Source organism: Urocitellus parryii, chromosome 4 (genome assembly GCF_045843805.1).
Source record: "Urocitellus parryii isolate mUroPar1 chromosome 4, mUroPar1.hap1, whole genome shotgun sequence".
In the NCBI taxonomy this organism is placed as follows: Eukaryota; Metazoa; Chordata; class Mammalia; order Rodentia; family Sciuridae; genus Urocitellus; species Urocitellus parryii.
Window position 1 is genome coordinate 58,832,594 of NC_135534.1, and position 22,445 is coordinate 58,855,038.

Here is a 22,445-nt window from a genome sequence, read left to right on the forward strand (position 1 = left end):
GGATTTTTGCGTCAAGTTTCATTAGAGATATTGGTCTGTAGTTTTCTTTCTTTGAAGTGTCTTTGTCTGGTTTCGGAATCAGGGTGATGTTGGCTTCGTAGAATGAATTTGGAAGTTCTCCATCTTTTTCTATTTCCTGAAATAGCTTGAAAAGTATTGGTGTTAGTTCCTCTTTAAAGGTTTTGTAAAACTCTGCTGTATACCCATCCGGTCCTGGGCTTTTCTTAGTTGGTAATTTTTTGATGGTTTCTTCTATTTCCTCTATTGTTATTGGTCTGTTTAGGCTGTCTATATCCTCCTGACTCAATCTGGGCAGATCATAAGACTTAAGGAATTTATCTATGCCTTCACTATCTTCTATTTTATTGGAGTATAAGGATTCAAAATAATTTCTGATTATCTTCTGTATTTCTGAAGTGTCTGTTGTGATATTGCCTTTTTCATCCCGTATGCTAGTAATTTGGGTTCTCTCTCTTCTTCTCTTCGTTAGCATGGCTAAGGGTCTGTCAATTTTATTTATTTTTTCAAAGAACCAGCTTTTAGTTTTGTCAATTTTTTCAATTGTTTCTTTTGTTTCAATTTCATTAATTTCAGCTCTAATTTTAATTATTTCTTGCCTTCTACTTCTTTTGCTATTGTTTTGCTCTTCTTTTTCTAGGATTTTGAGATGAAGTATGAGATCATTTATTTGTTGGTTTTTTTCTTTTTTTGAGGAATGAACTCCAAGCAATGAATTTTCCTCTTAGAACTGCTTTCAATGTGTCCCATAGATTCCGATATGTTGTGTCTGTGTTTTCATTTGACTCTAGGAAGTTTTTAATTTCCTCCTTGATGTCTTCTAAAACCCATTGATCATTCAGCAACCTATTGTTCATTCTCCAAGTGATGCTTGATTTTTCCTTCCTTCTTTTATCATTGATTTTCAGTTTCATTCCATTATGATCAGATAAGATGCATGGTATTATCTCTACCCCTTTATATTGTCTAAGAGTTGCCCTGTGACATAATATATGGTCTATTTTTGAGAAGGTTCCATGTGCTGCTGAGAAAAAAGTGTAACTACTTGATGTTGGGTGGTATAGTCTATATATCAATTAAGTCTAGGTTGTTGATTGTGTTGTTGAGTTCTATAGTTTCCTTATTTAACTTTTGTTTGGTAAATCTGTCGAGTGGTGAGAGAGGTGAGTTGAAGTCTCCCATGATTATTGTATGGTGGTCTATTAGACTCTTGAACTTGAGAAGAGTTTGCTTGATGAACACAGCTACACCATTATTTGGGGTATAAATATTTATGATTGTTATGTCTTGTTGGTGTATGGTTCCCTTGAGCAGTATGAAGTGTCCTTCTTTATCCCTTTTGATTAACTTTGGCTTGAAATCTATTTTATTGGATATGAGTATGGACACTCCTGCTTGTTTCCGCAGTCCATATGAGTGGTATGATTTTTCCCAACCTTTCACTTTCAGTCTATGAATATCTTTTCCTGTCAGATGCGTCTCCTGTAGGCAGCATATTGTTGGGTCTTCTTTTGTGATCCATTCTACTAGCCTGTGTCTCTTAATTGGTGAGTTTAAGACATTAACATTTAGGGTTATTATTGAGATATGGTTTGTTCTTCTATCCATATTTGTTTATTCATGTTACTAAACCTGATTTGTTATCCTCTTTGACTACTTTCCCCCCTTTATTGTCCTACCTCCCATTGTTGGTTTTCAATGTTATTTTCCATTTCCTCTTCCTGTAATGTTTTGCCAAGGATTTTTTGAAGAGATGGTTTTCTAGCTGCAAATTCTTTTAACTTTTGTTTATCGTGGAAGGTTTTAATTTCATCTTCTATCCTGAAGCTTAATTTCGCCGGATACACGATTCTTGGTTGGAACCCATTTTCTTTCAGTGTTTGAAATATGTTATTCCAGGATCTTCTAGCTTTCAGAGTCTGTGTTGAGAGATCAGCTGTTATCCTGATTGGTTTACCCCTAAATGTAATCTGCTTTCTTTCTCTTGCAGCTTTTAAAATTCTCTCCTTATTCTGTATGTTGGACATCTTCATTATAATGTGTCTAGGTGTGGATCTCTTATGATTTTGCACATTCGGCGTCCTGTAGGCTTCTAGGATTTGGGATTCTGTCTCATTCTTCAAGTCTGGGAAGTTTTCTCATATTATTTCACTGAATAGACTGTTTATTCCTTTGGTATGGAGCTCTGTGCCTTCCTGTATCCCAATGACTCTTAAATTTGGTCTTTTGATATTGTCCCATAATTCTTGGATGTTCTGCTCATGGTTTCTTAGCAGACTTGCTGAGCTGTCTATGTTCTTTTCAAGTTGAAATACTTTGTCTTCATTGTCTGATGTTCTCTCTTCTAGGTGATCTACTCTGCTGGTAGTATTCTCAATTGAGTTTTTAAGTTGGTTTATTGTTTCCTGCATTTCTAGGATTTCTATTTGTTTGTTTTTTATTACCTCTATCTCCCTGTGAAATTGATCTTTTACTTCCTGGATTTGTTTGTCAATGTGATCTTTCATTATCTGATTTTGCTGTCTCATGTCTTCCTTGAGACTCCAGATCATCTGAAGCATGTATATCCTGACCTCTCTATCTGACATTCCATCTGTTGCACCTATTACCTCTTCTAAAGTTGAGTTGACCTGCATTGCCTGTGGTCCTTTCTTTCCTTGTCTTTTCATACTGCTGGCGTTTCTTTTTGCTTGGTGAAACTGTTGTGTTTTTGAAATTTTCCCTCTATTTATTTATATTGCTCTTGTATGGTTGAAAGATCACCTTGCAGGGCAGGTAGTGGCTGTGATCCTCCTCCAATTTGTGTGATCCGTCTACTACGCTGGCAGGCCCTAGGTCTGCTCTGCTGGTCGGTCAAAGGTCCGCCTACCCAGCAGGCACGAGGGGCACCTCTGTCACTCCGCAGGTTGCTGGGCCTAACCTCCCGATGGGTCGAAGGTTCGCTTAGCTTGCCGGCACTGGGGGAGGGGCCGGTTCCACCCCTCAGTAGGCCGCTCGGCCCAATCTGACAGTGGTCACAGCCCCGCCTACCTTGCAGACACTGGGGGAGGGGACGGGCCTGCCCCTCAGCAAGCCGCCGGCCCTGTCCTACTTGTGGGACCTGTCCGCGTTCCCTGCAGGCGCGTGTAGCTGTTCTCTCACTCGGCAGGTTGCTGGACCTGACCCGCCCGTGGGTTGCAGGTTCGCCTAGCTTGCAGGCACTGGGGGAGGGGCCGGTTCCACCCCTCAGCAGGCCGCTGGGGCCATCTGCCAGTGGTCAGGGTCCCGCCTACCTTGCAGACACTGGGGGAGGGGACGGGCCTGCCCTTCAGCAAGCCTCCGGCCTTGTCCTACTTGTGGGTCCTGTCCGCGTTCCCTGCAGGCGCGCGTAGCTGTTCTCTCACTCGGCAGGTTGCTGGACCTTCTGTAGTATAGTTTGAAGTCTGGTATCGCTATACTGCCTGATTCACACTTCCTGAATAGCATTGTTTTTGCTATTCTGGGTCTTTTATTTTTCCGTATGAATTTCATGATTGCTTCATCTATTTCTACAAGAAATGCCATTGGGATTTTGATTGGCATTGCATTAAACCTATAGAGAACTTTTGGTAATATCGCCATTTTGATGATGTTAGTTCTGCCTACCCATGAACAGGGTATATTTTTCCATCTTCTAAGATCTTCTATTTCTCTCTTTAGGGTTCTGTAGTTTTCATTGTATAAGTCTTTCACCTCTTTTGTTAGGTTGATTCCCAAGTATTTTATATTTTTTTGAGGATATTGTGAATGGAGTGGTTGTCCTCATTTCCATTTCAGAGGATTTGTCGCTGATATACAGGAATGCCTTTGATTTATGTGTGTTGATTTTATATCCTGCCACTTTGCTGAATTCATTTATTAGCTCTAATAGCTTCTTTGTAGACCCTTTTGGGTCTGCTAGGTATAGAATCATGTCATCTGCAAATAGTGATAATTTAAGTTCTTCTTTTCCTATTTTTATGCCTTTAATTTCTTTTGACTGTCTAAGTGCTCTGGCCAGTGTTTCGAGAACTATGTTGAACAGAAGTGGTGATAGAGGGCATCCCTGTCTTGTTCTAGATTTTAGAGTGAATGCCTTCAATTTTTCTCCATTCAGAATGATGCTAGCCTGAGGCTTAGCATAGATTGCTTTTACAATATTGAGGTATGTTCCTGTTATCCCTAGTTTTTCTAGAGTTTTGAACATAAAGGGATGCTGTACTTTTTTGAATGCTTTTTCTGCATCTATGGAGATGATCATATGGTTCTTATTTTTAAGCCTATTGATGTGGTGAATAACATTTATTGATTTCTGTATATTGAACCAGCCTTGCATCCCCGGGATAAATCCTACCTGACCATGGTGCACAATTTTTTTGATGTGTTTTTGTATCCGATTCTCCAGAATTTTATTGAGGATTTTTGCATCTTGGATCATTAGAGATATTGGTCTGTAGTTTTCTTTCTTTGAAATGTCTTTGTCTGGTTTAGGAATCCGGGTGATGTTGGACTCGTAGAATGAATTTGGAAGTTCTCCCTCTTTTTCTATTTCCTGATAGCTTGAAAAGTATTGGTATTAGTACCAAAGGTTTTGTAAAACTCTGCTGTATACCCATCCGGTCCTGGGCTTTTCTTAGTTGGTAGCCTTTTGATGGTTTGTTCTATTTCCTCAATTGATATTGGTCTGTTTAGGTTCTTGTATGTAGAGTAGTTTTCCTCATTTACTTCTCAGAGGATTTCTAATTGATATATAGAACTGCCTTTGATTTATGGATGTTGATTTTATATCCTGCTACTTTGCTGAATTCATTTACTAATTCATTTACTAGCTTAGCATAGATAGGCTTTATGATGTTGAGATATGTTCCTGTTATCCCTAGTTCTTCTAGTTTTTGAACATGAAGGGATGTTGTATTTTGTCAAATGCTTTTTCTGCATCTATTGAGATGATCCTATGATTCTTATCTTTAAGTCTATTGATGTGATGAATTACATTTATTTATTTCTACATGTTGAACCAACCTTTCATCTCTGGGATGAATCCCACTTGATCATGGTCCACAATCTTTTTGATATGTTTTTGTATTCTATTTGCCAGAATTTTATTGAGAATTTTTGCATCTATGTTCATTAGAGATATTGGTCTGAAGTTTTCTTTCTTTGATGTGTCTTTCCCTGGTTTTGTGATCAGGGTTATAGTGGCCTCATAGAATGAGTTTGGAAGTACTGCCTCTTTTTCTATTTTTTGAAATAAATTGTAGAATATTGGCATTAGTTCTGTAGAACTTATCTGTGTATCCATCTGGTGCTGGGCTTTTCTTAGTTGGTAAGCTTCTAATGGCATCTTCTATTTTGTCACTTGATAGTGGTCTGTTTAAATTTATATCTTCCGGATTCCAACTTGGCAAATTATATGACTTAAGAAATTTGTCAATGCCTTCAATGTTTTCTATTTTATTGGAGAATAAGTTTTCACAATAATTTCTAATTGTTCTTTGTATTTCTGTAGTGTCTGTTGTGATATAACATTTTTCATCATATATGCTGATGATTTGAGTTTTCTCTTTCTCTTCATTAGCATAGATAAAGGTCTGTCATTTTTATTTATTTTTTCCAAGAACCAACTTTTTGTTATGTCCATTTTTTCAATTGTTTCTTTTGTTTCTATTTCATTGATTTCAGCTCTGATTTTAATTATTTCTTACCTTCTACTGCTTTTGCTGCTGATATGTTCTTCTCTTTCTAGGGCTTTAGATGTAATGTGAGGCCATTTATTTGTTGACTTTTTCTTCTTTTAAGGAATGAACTCCATGCAATGAATTTTACTCTTAGTACTGCTTTTATAGTGTCTCACACATTTCAATATGTGCGTCTATGTTCTCATTTACCTCTAAGAATTTTCTAATCTCCTCCTTGAGTCTTCTGTAGCCCATTGCTTATTCAGTAGCATATTGTTTAGTCTTCAGGCGTTGGAGAAATTTTTATTTTTTATTTTGTCTTTGATTTCTAATATCATTCCATTATGATCTGATAAAATCTCTACTTTTTGTATTTGTTAAGAGTTGTTTTGTGGCATAGTATATGGTCTATTTTAGAGAAGGGATGTGCTGCTGAGAAGAAAGTTTATCCACTTGATGCAGGTTGAAATATTCTATATATGTCAGTTAAGTCTAAGTTATTGATTGTATTATTGAGTTCTATAGTTTCTTTATTCAACTTTTGTTTTGAAGATCTATCCAGTGGTAAGAGAGGTGTGTTAAAGTTCTCCAAGATTATTGTGTTGTGGTCAATTTAACTCTTGAACTTGAGAAGAATTTGTTTGATGAACATAGCTGCACCATTGTTTGGGGCATATATATTTATCATTGTTCTGTTGTTAGTGTATGATTCCCTTGAGCAGTATGTAATGTCTATCTTTATACCTTTTGATTAACTTTGACTTGAAGTCTACTTTTTTTGATATGAGGATGGAAACTCCTGCTTGTCTCCGCAGTCCATGTGAGTTGTATGATTTTTTCCAACCATTCACCTTCAGTCTGTGGTTGTCTTTTTCTATGAAATGAGTCTCCTGGATGCAGCATATTGTTGTTGTTGTTGTTATTTTATCCAATCTGCTCGTCTATGTCTTTTGATTGGTGAGTTTAGGCCATTAACATTCAGGGTTATTATTGAGACATGATTTGTATTCCCAGCCATTTTTGTTTATTTTTGGTATTTAACATGACTTGCTTTCTCCTCTGATTATTTTTTCTTTAGTGTAATCCCTCCCTCTGCTGATTTTTCATCATTGTTTTCCATCTCCTCTTTGTGGAATATTTTGCTGAGAATGTTCTGTAGTATGGCTTTCTAGTTGTAAATTCTTTTAACTTTTGTTTGTCATGGAAGGTTTTTATTTCATCATCAAAACAAAAGCTTAATTTTGCTGGATATATGATTCTTGCTTGGCATCCATTTTCTTTCAGAGCTTGGTATATGTTCTTCCACAATATCCTGGTTTTGAGGGTCTAGGTTGAAAAATCTGCTGAGATCCAAATTGGTCTCACTTATATTGTAATTTTGTACATTTGGTGTCCTGTAAGCCTCATGTATTTGCTTTTTCAATTCATTCTTCTGCTTGAGAAATTTTCTTATATTATCTCATTAAAGAGATTGTACATTTTTTGGTTTGAAGCTCTGTGCCTTCCTCTATCCTAATAACTCTTAGATTTGGTCTTTTGATGCATTCCCATGATTCTTGGATGTTCTAATCATGGTTTCTTACTATCTTCACTGTGTGAACAACTTTATTTTCCAGATTGTATATTTTGTCTTCATTATCTGATGTTTTATCTTAAAAGTGATCTAGTCTGTTGATTATGCTTTCTATTGAGTTTTTTATATGATTAATTGTTTCCTTCATTTCAAGGATTTCTGACTAGTTTTTTTTTCCACCTTTCATCTAAGCATATGCACTGCAGTGTCAGTGGCTGCAAACACTAAAAAAAAATCTTGGATTGAGGAAATCATCCTGAGCTACATACATAGAATTGGATGATGTCTATATATAAATAATTATTTATAAAATAAATAGAAATATTAACTAGGTGAAGATGAAATATAAGAAGTTAGAGGTGAAAATAAGATTAGAAGTTTATTTTAAACTGCAAGAAAGTAAATAAGCATTATATAACTTAAGATGAACTGACAGTGATAGGAATGAAGCAATCCAAAGGAAAAATATAGAATAAAGATAACCAAATGGTGGTATTGCACTATTTAAAAAAAATAAGCATCAAGCTTAGAAACACATGGATATTGGCAAACTCCATGCCCCAACCTCATACTTTCCATGCAACTGAGCTTGTATAGTAAGTGCCCAAAGCAAGCTATTATCTTGAAATATACCATAGCACATTTTTTTAAAAATAGGTCTATCTTGACAGTACACTCAATTATGTCAAGAATATGAACAAAAAAGTTTTGATAAAAATGTATTTTATACAAGTAAAGCAGGAGATGAGAAGAACTTTGAGACTAGATTTACTAATACATTCATGCTTTTCATCATGTGAATGACACTTCCTAATCTCAGGACCCAGTCAATACTAACTGAATGTCTTTTTTTCACATAGCCATGGACACAAGCAAGCAGACTGCTGATGAGACACTCCTCAGAAGCAAAAGGAGGCAAGATCTTCCAGAGATGCTCAGAGAAGTGGGACTGGAAGTTGAGTACTGGTTGATCAAGCTGAAGAAAGTCCTGGGTGTGACCTGTGCCCAGTCATTACAATATTTAAAAGGAAAAGACCTCCAGAAGCTGACATGTGAGGTAAAATATCCATGGGAGAAAAGGGCCCTGGAGAAGCTGCTTGACCTGTCCCACTCAAATAGTCTTGCAGAGTTACAGGAGTCACCACTGGAGAGGAAAAAGGAGACACAAGCAGAACAAGCAATGAAAGAGCAGAGGAACTTGCTGTCAGAAGGGAGACAGAGACAGGAAGAGGCAGTGAAGAGAAAGAAAACAGAGCTGAGGCAAGCCATGGAGATCCCTGAAGAGAACAGGCTGAAGCCTCCAAAGCCTCTAAGGGAACTCATGGAAATCATGAAGAAAGAACTCAGTCCCACAGAGCAGATACCATCCCACAGGCCAAACCTCCCAGATAGAGATCTGGTAAGATGGGCATCTGGAGGGCTGGCCCTGCAGGGAATATACAAAACCTGCCACCACATGGACCTGATACAGGGGAGAGAGGAGCTGCTCAGTGTCCCCAAGGAGTTCCCACTCTTTGGCCCTCAGCAGGGCACATTGGTGCAATCTGAAGAATTTATATCTTCTCAAGCAGAAGTCATGTTCACCCAGTCTATGGAGAATTTAGGCTTCAGTTTAACGACTTCAGCCAAGGTTGGAGGTTGGGGATTTAGTTTAGAAACTGAACTGGATAAAAGCAAACATTCAGAATCCAAGGAAACCCACCTAACAAATTCTAAGTGCTCTTATTTCTGCTCAACCCAGTTCAGATACACTCCCATGGCATCCTGCCACTTTCCCATTGATCAACTCCAGTTGTCCAATGCTTTTCTTCAGGAATTTAAATGTCTTGAAGACCTTCTGGATCAGACTGCAGACCTTCAGGAATCCGAGGTGCTGAAACACTGGAGTGAAATATTCTTCCACAGGTTTGGCTCTCATGCTAACCAAGGCTCTCTGCACCTGGGAGGAATCTACTTGTGGAAGGCTATCTCAAAGGATTTCCAAAATTATCACCTAGTTGATATAAAGCAGCAGGCAATAGAGGCACTGGATGTTTACATAAGAGGCAGCTACAGTGGCTTTGGAATGAATGTTGCTGCAGGTACAAATGTGTCAGATTCATATTCAAAAGCAGATAATCAGAACAAAACTTCTCAAAACCTCCAACCCAAATTCCAATTATCTGTGTCCAAGACAGGTGGACCACCAGAAGCAGATGACCTTGCTCAATGGAAATCTGGCCTTGTTGCCAGCAATCAAACCTGGTGTGACATTGACAGGGGATTCCAGCTGGTGCCTATTTGGGACATCATCCTCTCCACACACAGAAGTAATTTTAAGGATCGATGTAAGGTAGCTAAGTGTCTAAACGACAACTACACTGCTCTGACTGGCCTTGCTGCTCAGATCCAAGAGAGAAAGGAGTTACTGAGTGTTACGGAAGAGGTTAGAGTTTTCCTAGATGCTGTGAAGTTGTGGGAAGTCTCTGATCCCAAGAAACAGATTCAAAAGCTGATAAATTTCATGCAAACATTGAGTCAAAAAACAAAAGGTAATTACACTTGGATTAACCTATGCCTCACAGATAAGCATCTGCAGACTTTTCTAGTCAATACTGTCAATTTTTGTAAAATCTCTATCAATTTTAAAACAAATTATATTGAAATTCAGTTGTGCAGCCTTCTAGATCCTCACATCTACAAAGTGGAATATTTTCCTCAGACTCACTCCATTATGCACTGGATCAAACAGTCAGTATCAGAGCAAGAGCAAGTCCACATCTCCGATTTTTCTGAATTCATTAAAAACTTAACAAAAACACAGGAAGAATTCTTGGAAGTGAAGGTCCAAGAAAAAGTAGAAGAAGCTCAAAGAAAGGCCACATATGAGGTCTGCTTGGCTCTCAACAGCTTCTTGAGCCACTTGCAAGCAACAGAGCAGCCAGACACAGAGCTCTTGCTACTTTCCATTGCTGCTGGTGCAGGATATCAGGTGGGAAGCAATATTTTTCAGCCTCTCCTGGGGCCTGGTGAGTTAAACTTCCTCCTGGATGAAATGCAAACTGCCTTTAATGAATACCAGCATCTCAAAAGTATTTCCAGCTATAGGGCCCATGCATTCCTAGTGCTCACAGGTCTGACAGCCACAGCTGAATTAAGAGCTCTATCTGCAGAAGAGAAGACAAAACGCATGGAATTTATAATAAAACACATGGGACAATTATTTCCTAAAGAAGTTGTACATGTCCTCACTAAATTTGAGGAAGATCATGATTGGGAAAACCTAGAAAGAAACTTGAGATTACTCATTGATGGAGATTATGAAGCCACCATCTCTTCTTTGAAAAGGGATGACGTTGAAAGAGAGCTACTAAAACTTTTCCATGAAAAGAAATGGCCCTGTGAACCAGATATTAGTGAAAATAACACAAATAAAGTAATAGAAAATGAAGCCTTCCTAGACTTACTCCAGTGTCTAGGCCTACAACATTACTACCCTAAAAAAATGAGTAAAGCTAAATTTCATCTGATCTACAAGACTTCTCTTTACAACACCCAGCCCAATTCTGAAAAGGAACTTCCCTTTTATTTCCTTCAGAAGCTAATGTTGCTGGATTATGGACTGAGATACCTCGTCTTTAAAGACTATGGAAATATAGAATCTAAGGTTTCTTCAAGTGCCTGCAATCAGGAATATGAGGGTTTTGATCCATATGAAGACTTTGTTGAAGATAGTGATACTTTCACTGATCCTTTGACTACTCAGTCAAGGCCCCACATTCATCCCATGGATATCCAGATGACCATTTTTCACTGTGCAGATGACTTTGCCAGACAATATATTTTGACCAAACTTTCTACTTGTCAATTTGCCCTGCCTCTCCTGGTGCCAAGTCCTTGCACTTCTCAAATCGAATTCTCTCTCTGGTCTCTCAGAAAAGTTAGGAGAAGTTGGCAGCAAGAAAAGAAATCACCACATGGGAAGAACACATATAAGTGTCAGCAGATGTGTTGTGTCTCCACCCCCATTGTGTCCTTCATTAGGGTGGGCAATGGCCTGTCTGCTTCCAAATCTCAGATCATGAACTGTCTTCTCAGTGAACGTAAACATAATGTCTTTTTCCACCGACACTGCAGAGAAAGCAGCAAGGACTGCCTCTTGATGGGAGGCGTGGTAGAAATCTGCTGGTTCTGCCCTGGAGGGGAAGTGGAGGACAGGTTTGACAACTGTGTGACCTTCATGAATCTTCATGGAGATGCAAAGGAACATAAAAGGCAGCTCAGTTTCCTGCAGGAGGTCTCTTCTCTCATTGTGGTCCTCATGTCAGCTTCTGATGACAACAAACAGAACCAAAAAATTGTTCGTGACCTATGTCAGTCATCAAGATCATTGATCTGCTTGCTAGATGACAAAGAAAAACCCAAACTCAGTAGTGCTGGTACAAGAGTGAAAATTGGCCTGAGGAATAGAAATGAGGCAGAATTGACAGAGGAGCTCACTACTACCATCAGACGTTTGCTAGAGCTCTCTGACACAGCTCTCAGCCTAGAGGACTGTTCTCAAATTGCTCGCCAGCAAGGATTTCTTATTGATGAAGACCAGAGAGAATGTAAGGAGGGCAAAGAAAAGGCACAGAATGTAATGGCTCTTTTAAGAGGAACAGAGTTGTCTAAGGTGAAGGAAACCTTCCTACCGCTTCAGGGACAACTGTGGCAACTTTGGTGTAGGAAGGACAAAGAACTTTATCATCTGAGAGAGAAGGGAAATCAAAGCATTGAACAGCACAAGAGTGAGCTTCAGACACGTAAAGAAATAATTCGGCAACAACAGGTGCAAAGAGCTTTTCCTCTCAATAATGTAATGTTCTCTGTGCTTCAAATTCTCCACAGCTATTCAGAAACTCACACCACACTCTATTTCTTGCAGTGGATGAGTGTGTTTTTAGATAGGTTGACTGCAGAGCATTTGGAGAACCTACATGAAAAACTAATCCATTTGTGGTCAATTGTGAAAACAGAAAAGCAAAGCTCCCAAAGCATCAAATCCTTGGAACTCTGCCAAAAGAAGATTAGTGACTATACCTTAGGAATTGAGCAATTTCTCAGAGAGGTTGGCCAGATTTATGAAGCTCTGGAAGAAACTTCCTCCACAAATGAAATAATTTTTCTCTTCCTTCCCCAAATTGCTGCAGACCTGATGATAGCTGGTGTCCCCATAGAGCTGATGGATGGAGATGCTTCCTATGTGCCCTTAAAATGGATGGCAGCTATTTTTGACAAGCTCTCTGAGAAACTTGGAGACAAACGGCTCTTTGTCCTCTCTGTGCTTGGCCTGCAGAGCTCTGGGAAGTCCACCCTACTGAATGCCCTTTTTGGGCTGCAGTTCAGTGTAAGTGCAGGCAGGTGTACCAAGGGGGCCTACATGCAGCTCCTGAAGGTAGATGAGACATCCACAGAGGAACTTGGCTTTGACTTTGTGCTGGTTGTAGACACAGAAGGACTTCGGGCCCCCGAAATCAGCAACAAATCCCAGAACTGGGACAACGAGTTAGCCACCTTTGTCATTGGGCTTGCAAACTTGACTCTGATCAATATATTTGGGGAGAATCCATCAGAAATGCAAGATATCCTACAGATAGCTGTCCAAGCCTTTCTGAGGATGAAACAAGTGAAAATTTCCCCCAGGTGCATATTTGTTCATCAGAATGTAGGAGAAGTGACAGCTAAAGACCAAACTACAGAAGGACGTAGGCGGTTAGAGCAGAGGCTAGATGAAATGGCAGTACTGGCTGCTAAACAAGAAGAGTGCTCAGATGTAACCTGCTTCAATGACCTCATCAAGTTTGATGTCAATACTCACGTGTACTACTTTGCTCACCTTTGGGATGGCAATCCCCCCATGGCCCCCCCCAATCCTCGTTATAGCCACAATGTCCAGGAACTGAAAAGTACAATTCTTTTAACTGCCAAACAGGAATCCAGGGGAAGCATCATGAAGATATCAGATGTGAAATTCAGAGTTCAAGATTTGTGGAGAGCCCTGGTAAGTGAGAACTTCATTTTCAGTTTCAGAAACACCCGGGAGGTCATGGCCATGAGCAAATTGGAAACCATGTATAACCACTGGACCTGGGAGCTCAGGAGCCATATGTTGGACTTGCAGAACCAGCTTCACAATCAGATTCAAAATAGAAAAATTCAGACACTCACATCAAGCATAATTCAGTGTCCAGTTACAGAGAAATATGAAACCATCAAGCAAGTACTTGAAAAATATTTTACTGAAGACCCAGAGAGAGAGATACTTGTCCAATGGAAAGCCTATTTTGAAAATAAGCTACTAATCCTTAAAGAGTCACTTATTTCAGACACCAAGAGAAAAGCCCATGAACTTATTCATCTCAAAAAAAATCGAGAAAAACTAGAACAGAAAAAGACTGTATATGAAAATGAATTACTGAAGAAGAGCCAAAGCTTGGCTTTAAAAGTAAAAGGTAAAAAATTGAGTGATGAAGAGTTATATGAGAAATTCAGTCAACTTTGGGGAAAATGGGTTTGTGAAGTGTCCTCAAATGTCCCTCCAGCGACAGAGCCTAAAATTCAACTGGATGCTACAAACATCCTTTTGGAACATTTCAGAAAAGAGAAAAACATAGTTGAAAAACTAAAAAGAAATATTGGAAAGAATTTTCAGCTAGATTTTGGAAAACATGTCAAGATGTGTAAGGACTATTTCTTTCTCACAAAGAGTTTTGAGGCCTGTGATAAAGTGTCCATTGATATGATTACTGCTTGTATTTTCTCAAGATTTGATGAATGTATTGATAGTATTATGAATCAACAACGTGATTATGATCAAAATGACTTCCATCAAATCCTGAGAATAATAGAAGACGAAGTGAAATCTGAACACACCAAGAATAGATATATATTTACGAGCGAATACAAAATTGAATTATCTTCATATTTATTTAAAAAAGCAACAGAGCATTTTAAGGGTATGCATAGGGCATTTAGAAGAGCAAATGATCCTGTAAAATATCTAGAACAAAAGAAAGATGATTTTTTCATGAGTTTCAAGATCTCCTGCCAAGGTGCAACCTCCATCACATGTTTTGTTGATTTTCTGTGGCAAAAGCTCACTCCTGCTGTCTCTGCTACCATCCAGGGGAAAATGGTCCCTAGAATAGCTGGGGAGATAAGAGCCTCCTGCCCTGCATTCAATGGAAACAGGTCTAACCTGGAGAAACACATTCTCATCTCTCTAGCAGAAGAAGAAAATTTTGAAAATTATTGGCAATACATTCACAATCCAAAATCATTTTGTAGGAGTTACATTGAGAACTATACCAAAAAGTACTGTTCAGACAACAGAGATAAAAAAATAAAGACTTTATTCAAAACAAGTCTTGATGACATCAAGAATACCATCCTCTCTGCCATTCATGAATCCACAGCAGTAGCTAAAGACAGAAGCAGCACTGCATCTGGGTGGCTGGATTTGTTCTGTGATCACCTGGGGAACAACTTGATTTTCCCACGAAGAGACTTGGTAAACATTGAGCACCAAGAGATAAAAGATATGGATTTTCTCAAAGAAGCCATGAGTGCAGGTTTGGATCCTGCAGTGAAGAAGGTGGAACAGAACTTGTCAAGTATGCCTATAGATGAAATGGTTCCTGAAATTGAGAAAATCCTCTCTGAACATCTCTGTGGATGTTGGAAACAGTGTCCCTTCTGTAATGCAATTTGTACAAACACAATTCCTGAACATGATGGAGACCACAGTGCGCCATTTCATCGTCCTCGGGCTGTCTGTGGAGGCAAGTGGTATAGAACAGACCACTTTGACATTAATTGTTGTACTAGTTTAGTAGCAAGTGATGATTTGCTTTTTTTGAGAGATGATTTGAAAATCCCATTTAAGAACTATAGGGAGGCAGGAGGGGATTATGCTACATGGAGCATCACCCCAGATTCATCCACCCAGCCATACTGGCAATGGTTTGTCTGTCACTTCAGAACAAACTTGGAAGAAAAATATCAGCTAAAATTTATAGATGAAGGTCAAATCCCCTATGAATGGAGCAAAATCACTAAGCAGGAAGTGCTTAATGACTTGAAAAAATAATCTTCAATGACCACATAAATATCTTAGCATCTGTACAAAGTCACAGTACCAAACAACCTCAAAATATATCCTCCTTACAACTACAGCTTTACATATTCCACTTTGGAAAGGAAATGTTTAAAAAGCATTTAAATATCAATTCAAGAATTTAAGAGTTCCTGGAAAAGTACTTGATATCTCTCTGCCTCAATTCCATTTGGATTAGAAAGAAATTATTAAAATAGGAGGATATGACAAAATCCAACTATCTAGTTCCTATTTTGAAATATTGGTCTACATGTTTTAAAATATGTAATACCCTCAGAAAAAATCATCTTCACATGGAAAATTTTAAGTCATTTCATGATACTACAAATTTCTCTACAGTAACTGCATAGCTGTTGAACTAATATACAAGTCTTGACAAGCAACTACATATAAAATTTCTCCATGAATTTTTTCACTCATTCAATCCATGAAGAAAATTTACTCACCCTTAAACACAAAAGCATTCATGGAAATTTCATGATTCCCATGTATAGTATTTTATAGGGATATTTTATTCTAACAGAGAACAAACCAGAGACTTGACAAAGATAAAGTCTTCATCAAGTCAGGAAACATTATCAGGCAAACATAGGAAACAGAAGTTAAATCACTGCTTCATTTAATCAACATTCTCTTCTGTCTGGTTTCTTGGAACTTCTTTGTCATGCTACAAAAAGTTGAGTTATTCACATAGTTTAGATCTTCAAAGCTGGTGTCATCTGCCTGAGATTACCTCCTGAAACAAGTGTAATGATAACCATGTAAATGGGACCCTATCCATCAAATCTGTGGACAAGGGCAAAATACATAAAGCCATTAATGATTATAAACACCATCCCCTAAAGAAAAACATGAAAAAATATCTACTTTTTATAAAAATTTCATAATTATTAATTAATCTTAATTGGGTTCTCACTTTTTAATAAAAATTTATATTTCTTGTATAAATATATATTTCATGTAAAAAATGCAGAGGAGTGCTTATCTCTAATCAGACATATTTTTGCTTCCTTATACTTTTTGGGTGCTAGGGAAAACACCATTCTACAAACCTATACCTTATGCTCAGTTCTCAAAGCTGATGATCTGAAAGAATGCTGATGCAAGAAAAAAATGTCCTCATTTTAGACATAAAGATACCCTTTGGTTTCCATTTACTGCTGCAGGCTCTACCTATCCATGGACAGTGAAAAGACACAACCAAAGCCACAGTAGTTAAACAACATAGATCTTCAGAAATGTGAGATGCTGACTCTGTCATCTTTGTCCACCACAGGACTACAAATATATTATCAGTTTCAGATCTACTGGCTAGAATCTCCATAAGTTTTCTGTTTGTTTTTGCTGTAGTACTGTGGATTAAACCCTGGCATTACACAAGTCAGGAAGCACATTATTACTCAACTACAGCTTTTAATTTTTTTAAATTTCAGAGATGGAGTTTCATTAAGATGCAACCTGTGAGCCTCCTGCCTCAGCCTCTCAGGTTGCTGGGATTAAAGGTATCAGAAGTCTTGAAAAAAAAATGTGAAGGATATAGGTGTTCTTGAACAGAATGATTTTTTTCTGAAAAATAGTCTTGGTGAGAGTTGGGAAGATCTCTTAATGAGATCAACCTGATATAGTATTGGGAACAGAAGCTCTGCACAGCATGGTGCCTGTCAGATTCATCACTGCAAGCTTTGGAAAGGCTTAATGTTCAATTGACATTAGCTGAATGCTTTTTATATTGAATGAATCAATATAGCCATCAACTAATAAGTCTCAAATATTACTTTTGATTTTAAAGCCAAAAATATTTTACAAAAGTAAAAAGGCCTCTAATAAATTCCTCAGGTATGTTAGCAGTGTGATTCTTACATGAGATCCCAAGGAAAAACTAGAGAGATGACAAAAATATTGGGAAGAGGTAGATTAGAATAAAAGAAGATGGCTATGTAGAGATGGTGTTTTCTGTGATAAAATTAGGGGAAAATAATCAAGTTGGTGTCAGAAATGGGAGAGATAATAGTGTTAGTATTTGGGTCTCATTAGGGAAGAGACCTCAGGAACAGTGGAGCAGAGGAGAGGAGTCAGTGGGGATGAGAACATCATGATGTAGAGCACTGGGTCTGACTGAAGGTCACAAAATTAGAGTTAAATAGGTGCAAGGTTAGTAGGGGTAGGGTTCTCATGGGTAGCAGAATGAGTCTCAGTCACTGAGGTGAGGAGCAGAGAAAAAGGAATGGGGGTCACTACATGAGCAGATTTCAGATGTTCCAGCCATTAAGGCAAAGGTGCCAAGTAGCGTGGTAAAGGAATCACAAGGCCAAAAGAGATGGAGCAAGGATGGTAATGGACCTATAAGAGTATGGAAATTCATGACTGGATGTAAGTTATTCACTTATATGTGGACTCCAAAAATGAGAACTCATAGAAATAGAGAGTAGAATGCAGGTTATCAGAGACTGAGGACAGAGTAGGGGATAAGGGGAAAGTTTGGTCAAAAGGGAAAGTTTCAGTTAAAGAAGAGGAAAAATTCTGGTGATCGATAAACCAGGTGACTAGTAATTATGCTAATTATTATCATTATTATTATTGCTATCTTACTGAAATGTGGTTGTGTTTATAGTCTGCTCACTTGCAAGAAGCAAGTCCAAGCTTTCTATTTTAATCCAAGTATGAGTTGCATAAGTGTTTGTAGTAATCTTTTCTCAGTCTGTGTTTTATTTTCTCTAAATGTAATCTTAAAATAAAGTAGAATTAAATAATCATGCTTAATGAATTATACAATACAAAATTGCAAACAGTGAATTTTAAGTGTCATAACCCCAAAAAAATAGATAAGTATATAAAGTTATGGATATGTTAATTTGCCTAATTTGATTATCCCTCAATCTATACATGTATAAAAGCATCAAATGGTACCTCATATTATGTACATTTATTATGTCAATAAAAATTAAAAATAAACTGAATTAAAAAATGATTTACATAAAATACAATGGAAAACACTTCAAGATTTTTTCAGGAGATCTCTTTTTCTTAGAGACAGATAATATGAACCTAGTAACATCTACAGAATGTGGCATGTCTAAAAATTGACCCCTTTAAATTTGGGGGTGCTTTCATTGGAACACTGCAGATAGACTTGTGAAATGCATAATTGTCATTTTATTCTTACCTTTATTCTTACATTGAGAGAATGGTTATTCTCTGAATTCCAACTTTCAGTAAATTCTAAACAAGCTATTCAAACCTTTATTATTGTTGTACATGAGTTTAGAGTGCAATAAAGAGTATTACATTACATTATATTGTTTTGTATTATACTATATCATATGTTTGTGATGAAAACCAATAGTGCTATCATTGTAGCATTGGTATCTGGGTGAACTTGGACTTGTAATTTAGCCCCTGTGTCTTCAGGCATCCTAACTCTGCAATGACAGGATTCTCATTAATAAATGAATGGCTACTTACAAGGCATGGAGGACAATGCTACACATGGAGTAAATACATTGTAAGTGTCAGTTGTTATGTCATGCTGTCTATCCCAGGTTCCTTTTCCTTTGCTTTTGAAAAAATTTTACTAGAAGCACACCAATAGATGAAGTAGTCTCACTGGAAGTTCATTGACAATAGTATTCAACATGGCCTCTTTGGGAACTCACACTTGATAATATAGTCTTTAAAAAGTCTAATTAATACTTAATAACTCAAATGCAGTTCAGAATATCAAAGTTCTTCAGTACTTTATTAATAGCTATATGTATTTCAAACACAAATTAACCAAAGACAACCAAGTCAATTTTGTAATGTTTTTGTCATTGTGAAATAGATCTCAGGTTCCCCATGACTTAGATAGATCTTAGGTTTCTCATGCATGAGAAATAAATTTGCATGCACACAATTTGTTTTAGAAGTTATTCCTGTAAAAAAAAAATGAATAATGGAGAGAGGAAACAAGAAGAGGTGGGATTCAAGATGAAGAAGGGAATTAGTGGATTTAAGTCAAGTGTTGACTATTAGGGAATGCTAGTTTGCTACTGTAGTTAAGAGCAGGAACTTAGCATCAAGACTGCTTAGATGTGTATGTAAATAAAGACCCCATCACTTTGCTAGCTATCTGACCTGGGATAAGTCAGCATGTGTCTGCTTGGAGTGCTTCTTCTATAAAATTCTGCTATCTCATAAAGGTGTGAAGATGACTTGGAAATAATATGTATGCCTGGCTCTTGGTATATGTTCCCGTATTAGCTGGTTGTAGTACCAGGGAACAACATCATGTTAATAGAAGTCATTGTGCCATTATTATTACTGCAATGAAGTGCAGTGAGATCTCCACTCAAGGCTCAGTTGCAACTTCCTGAAGATGCAGATCCAACTTTCATATTTTGAGCCAAGTAAGGTTTATAAATATGTTTGTCTGACTGTTTTCTCTATATTTTATATAAATAGAATATTAAAAAATATAATAAAAACCATAAAGAAAAAATGTATGAGGAACAGAAGGAAGAAAGGCTAAGTAAGAGCATTATAAGGTTCTTTTGACAATAGCCAATCACCTCCAATGTAATTATTTTTAATGCAATGCAAGGGATTTACATAAATTGGGAAAAAAATGTGAACCTGATCATGTTCTCCTAGAAACAACAGCCCTAGTTGTTAAATATCTTTATTCTTCTCCTTTGAACAAAGAAAAGTATCAGGTATATCTGTTACTTTACCCTGTAATTCCCTTTATCTCCACTGTGGGGGAACATAAGTGTACCACTCAGATCCTTCTTCAAGGAAGGGTTTGCTGCCCACATGAGGGGAGTAAAGTAAGCAGCCACTCATCAGTTGTCACATCTGCCTCAATTGAAGAGAGCCTTTTCCCTGGGGTCAGGCTCTCCTGAGCAACTTGCATCCATGATTGAGTGAGACACAGAGGCCCTGCCATGTTGGCCTGACACAGGATGCTCTGATGGGCTCCACTCACTCCAGAGTTTCTGCCTTGTCCTGGAAGCATCCTGAGGCCTGCACCACAGTTCAATTTCTCCCATGACCAAGTCCTATTACTCCCCATTCTTTTGTAAGTGTTTACCACTAACAAATATCTTTCACGCTGTTTCAACATCTGCTTCTGGAAAAACAAAACTGTGGCATCATTCAAGGCCTTGGTACATATTGCTGAGTGCAGATGGATTTGAACAATAGGTTTGTGAATAAGAAAGAAACTGAAAAAAAGAAAATAAGTGCTACATAATATTCTCTTCCCAAAACCAGTATGAAGAGAGCAGCAGAGAGGATGAAGGCCTTTCAGAATAGACTAGCAGACAGGAAAGCAAAGAGAAGAGAGAAGCATTAGACAGTTGGTAGATGAGCCACTCATTAGTCAGTAATAATTAGTAAATAGAAAACTGATAATTTTTTTTAAAAAAGAGGAAAACTAACGAGGAGAAGAAGAATAGATATTTTTCCATTTGGCCTTCAAATTGGTAGTTGGAGGGGAATGTAAGGGTTCTGTGTTTGGGATTGAGGTCTCTGATGGTTCATGACTGTGGCATGCTTAGTGACTAGGAAGAATCTGTGCAAAAACACAGAATGTATGGCTGCTAGGAAAACCTCTGTGCAAAAACACAGAATGCCTACCTGCTGTAGCAATACCCTGCATGAGGAGGCTCTGTGTTAGAATTAGAGTCTTATCAGCCTCAAACTTGATTTCAGGCACACAGCTCCTGTTTCACCAAGCTCTGCTGAGCTTGAACCTGCCCACATAACAGTTAACTTTAAACAATGGATTTTCTTGAGAGCTACACAAAGCTCCTCACAATGCACATTGCAACTATATTATGTAACTGAGGAATAAGCTGCATAATGTTGCTAACTCTGTAACCTGCCTAATGACACAATGAAGAATAATGTACTACTGATACCAGTGACCTAATGTGACATATTAATATAAATAAATCTGGGATCTAGGCCATCTTGCCATTCTGCCATCTTTCCTGCCTCTGCATCTTGTCTCTGTGTCTCTTTTAATTTTCCTTACAGTGGGGGTCAAGGAAAGAACCCTAGGTCTTGCAAATTCATTCCTTGGAGTGAAATAGTGAAATAGAAAAATACTGAACCAAAAGAAGGAAGGTACCATGGTCCTTTGTGCTCCAGGTTGTAATTCATCCTGGAAAATTTAAAGTTTCATCATCCTATTGAGAGACGACCATGGGTGCAAGTACAGATTCTTCCCTTCTATCCACCAAGTTAAATCTACAAAGTTTATCCCAATACATTCCTGCCTTGATACTCATTTCAATCATCTGACTTGTGGTTGAAGATACATGAAATTTGAAGGCACTTCACCACCATCAAGTGGTGATAATGTGCCTAATGAGGTTAAAGACTCCCAAGATATCTCAACTAAGCAATATTAACATTTAGAGTCAGAAAACTCTTTGTTGAGAGGGAATGTGCAGTGTCTTACAGTATGCTTAGCTGCAACTCTATGATTCACCACTGGATGCCTTTACCTCTCTCAGCAGAAAGGGCACCAAAAATGTTTCCAAACATTGCCAAATGTATCTGAAATCTTTACAATGCTCCAAAAGAGATCCACTATGCAATGAGCCCCTAAATAATTTTGTTTAGAAAAAAAATCAAATGTTGATAAAAATTTTATAACTGTATTTTAAATAAATAATGAATTTTGGACAAAACTTTAAAATTTGGAAAAATAATATAATTACAAATATCATCTTCCATGAATATTTTCACAACCACTTCTGCCACCAGGCATGTGGACACAAAGTAAAATATACATCATTTTGCGCACAGGAAAATGTATAGTATGCATACTCCTTTAATCTCCTATCACATAGCTATTATGGATACTTTTATGTCAGCAAATATTGGTGTATTTAAATAATTAATTTAAATACCTACATAAGATTCCTTTGAATGTAGTCATTCAGGATCCTATCCTAGGCTAGGGAAGTTCAAAATTTTTCACTACTATAAATAGTGCTATAATTGTTAGCATCTTTGAATATACATTTTGGAACAGCATGAATTTGACACTGAA

The 22,445-nt window shown here is 37.7% G+C and overlaps 1 protein-coding gene across 1 annotated transcript in view; it reads left to right on the top strand.

Annotated features, from left to right (window-relative positions):
• The window catches only part of LOC144254702 (interferon-induced very large GTPase 1-like), a 41,713-nt gene extending 20,344 nt beyond the window's left edge, over window positions 1-21,369 (top strand). Inside the window, exon 2 of the mRNA XM_077798192.1 lies at window positions 8,127-21,369. Within this exon, the coding sequence (XP_077654318.1) occupies window positions 8,129-15,376 (7,248 nt within the window). The 5' untranslated portion in view covers window positions 8,127-8,128 and the 3' untranslated portion in view covers window positions 15,377-21,369. The remainder of the gene's footprint in view (window positions 1-8,126) is intronic.
• Window positions 21,370-22,445: the final 1,076 nt, after the last annotated feature.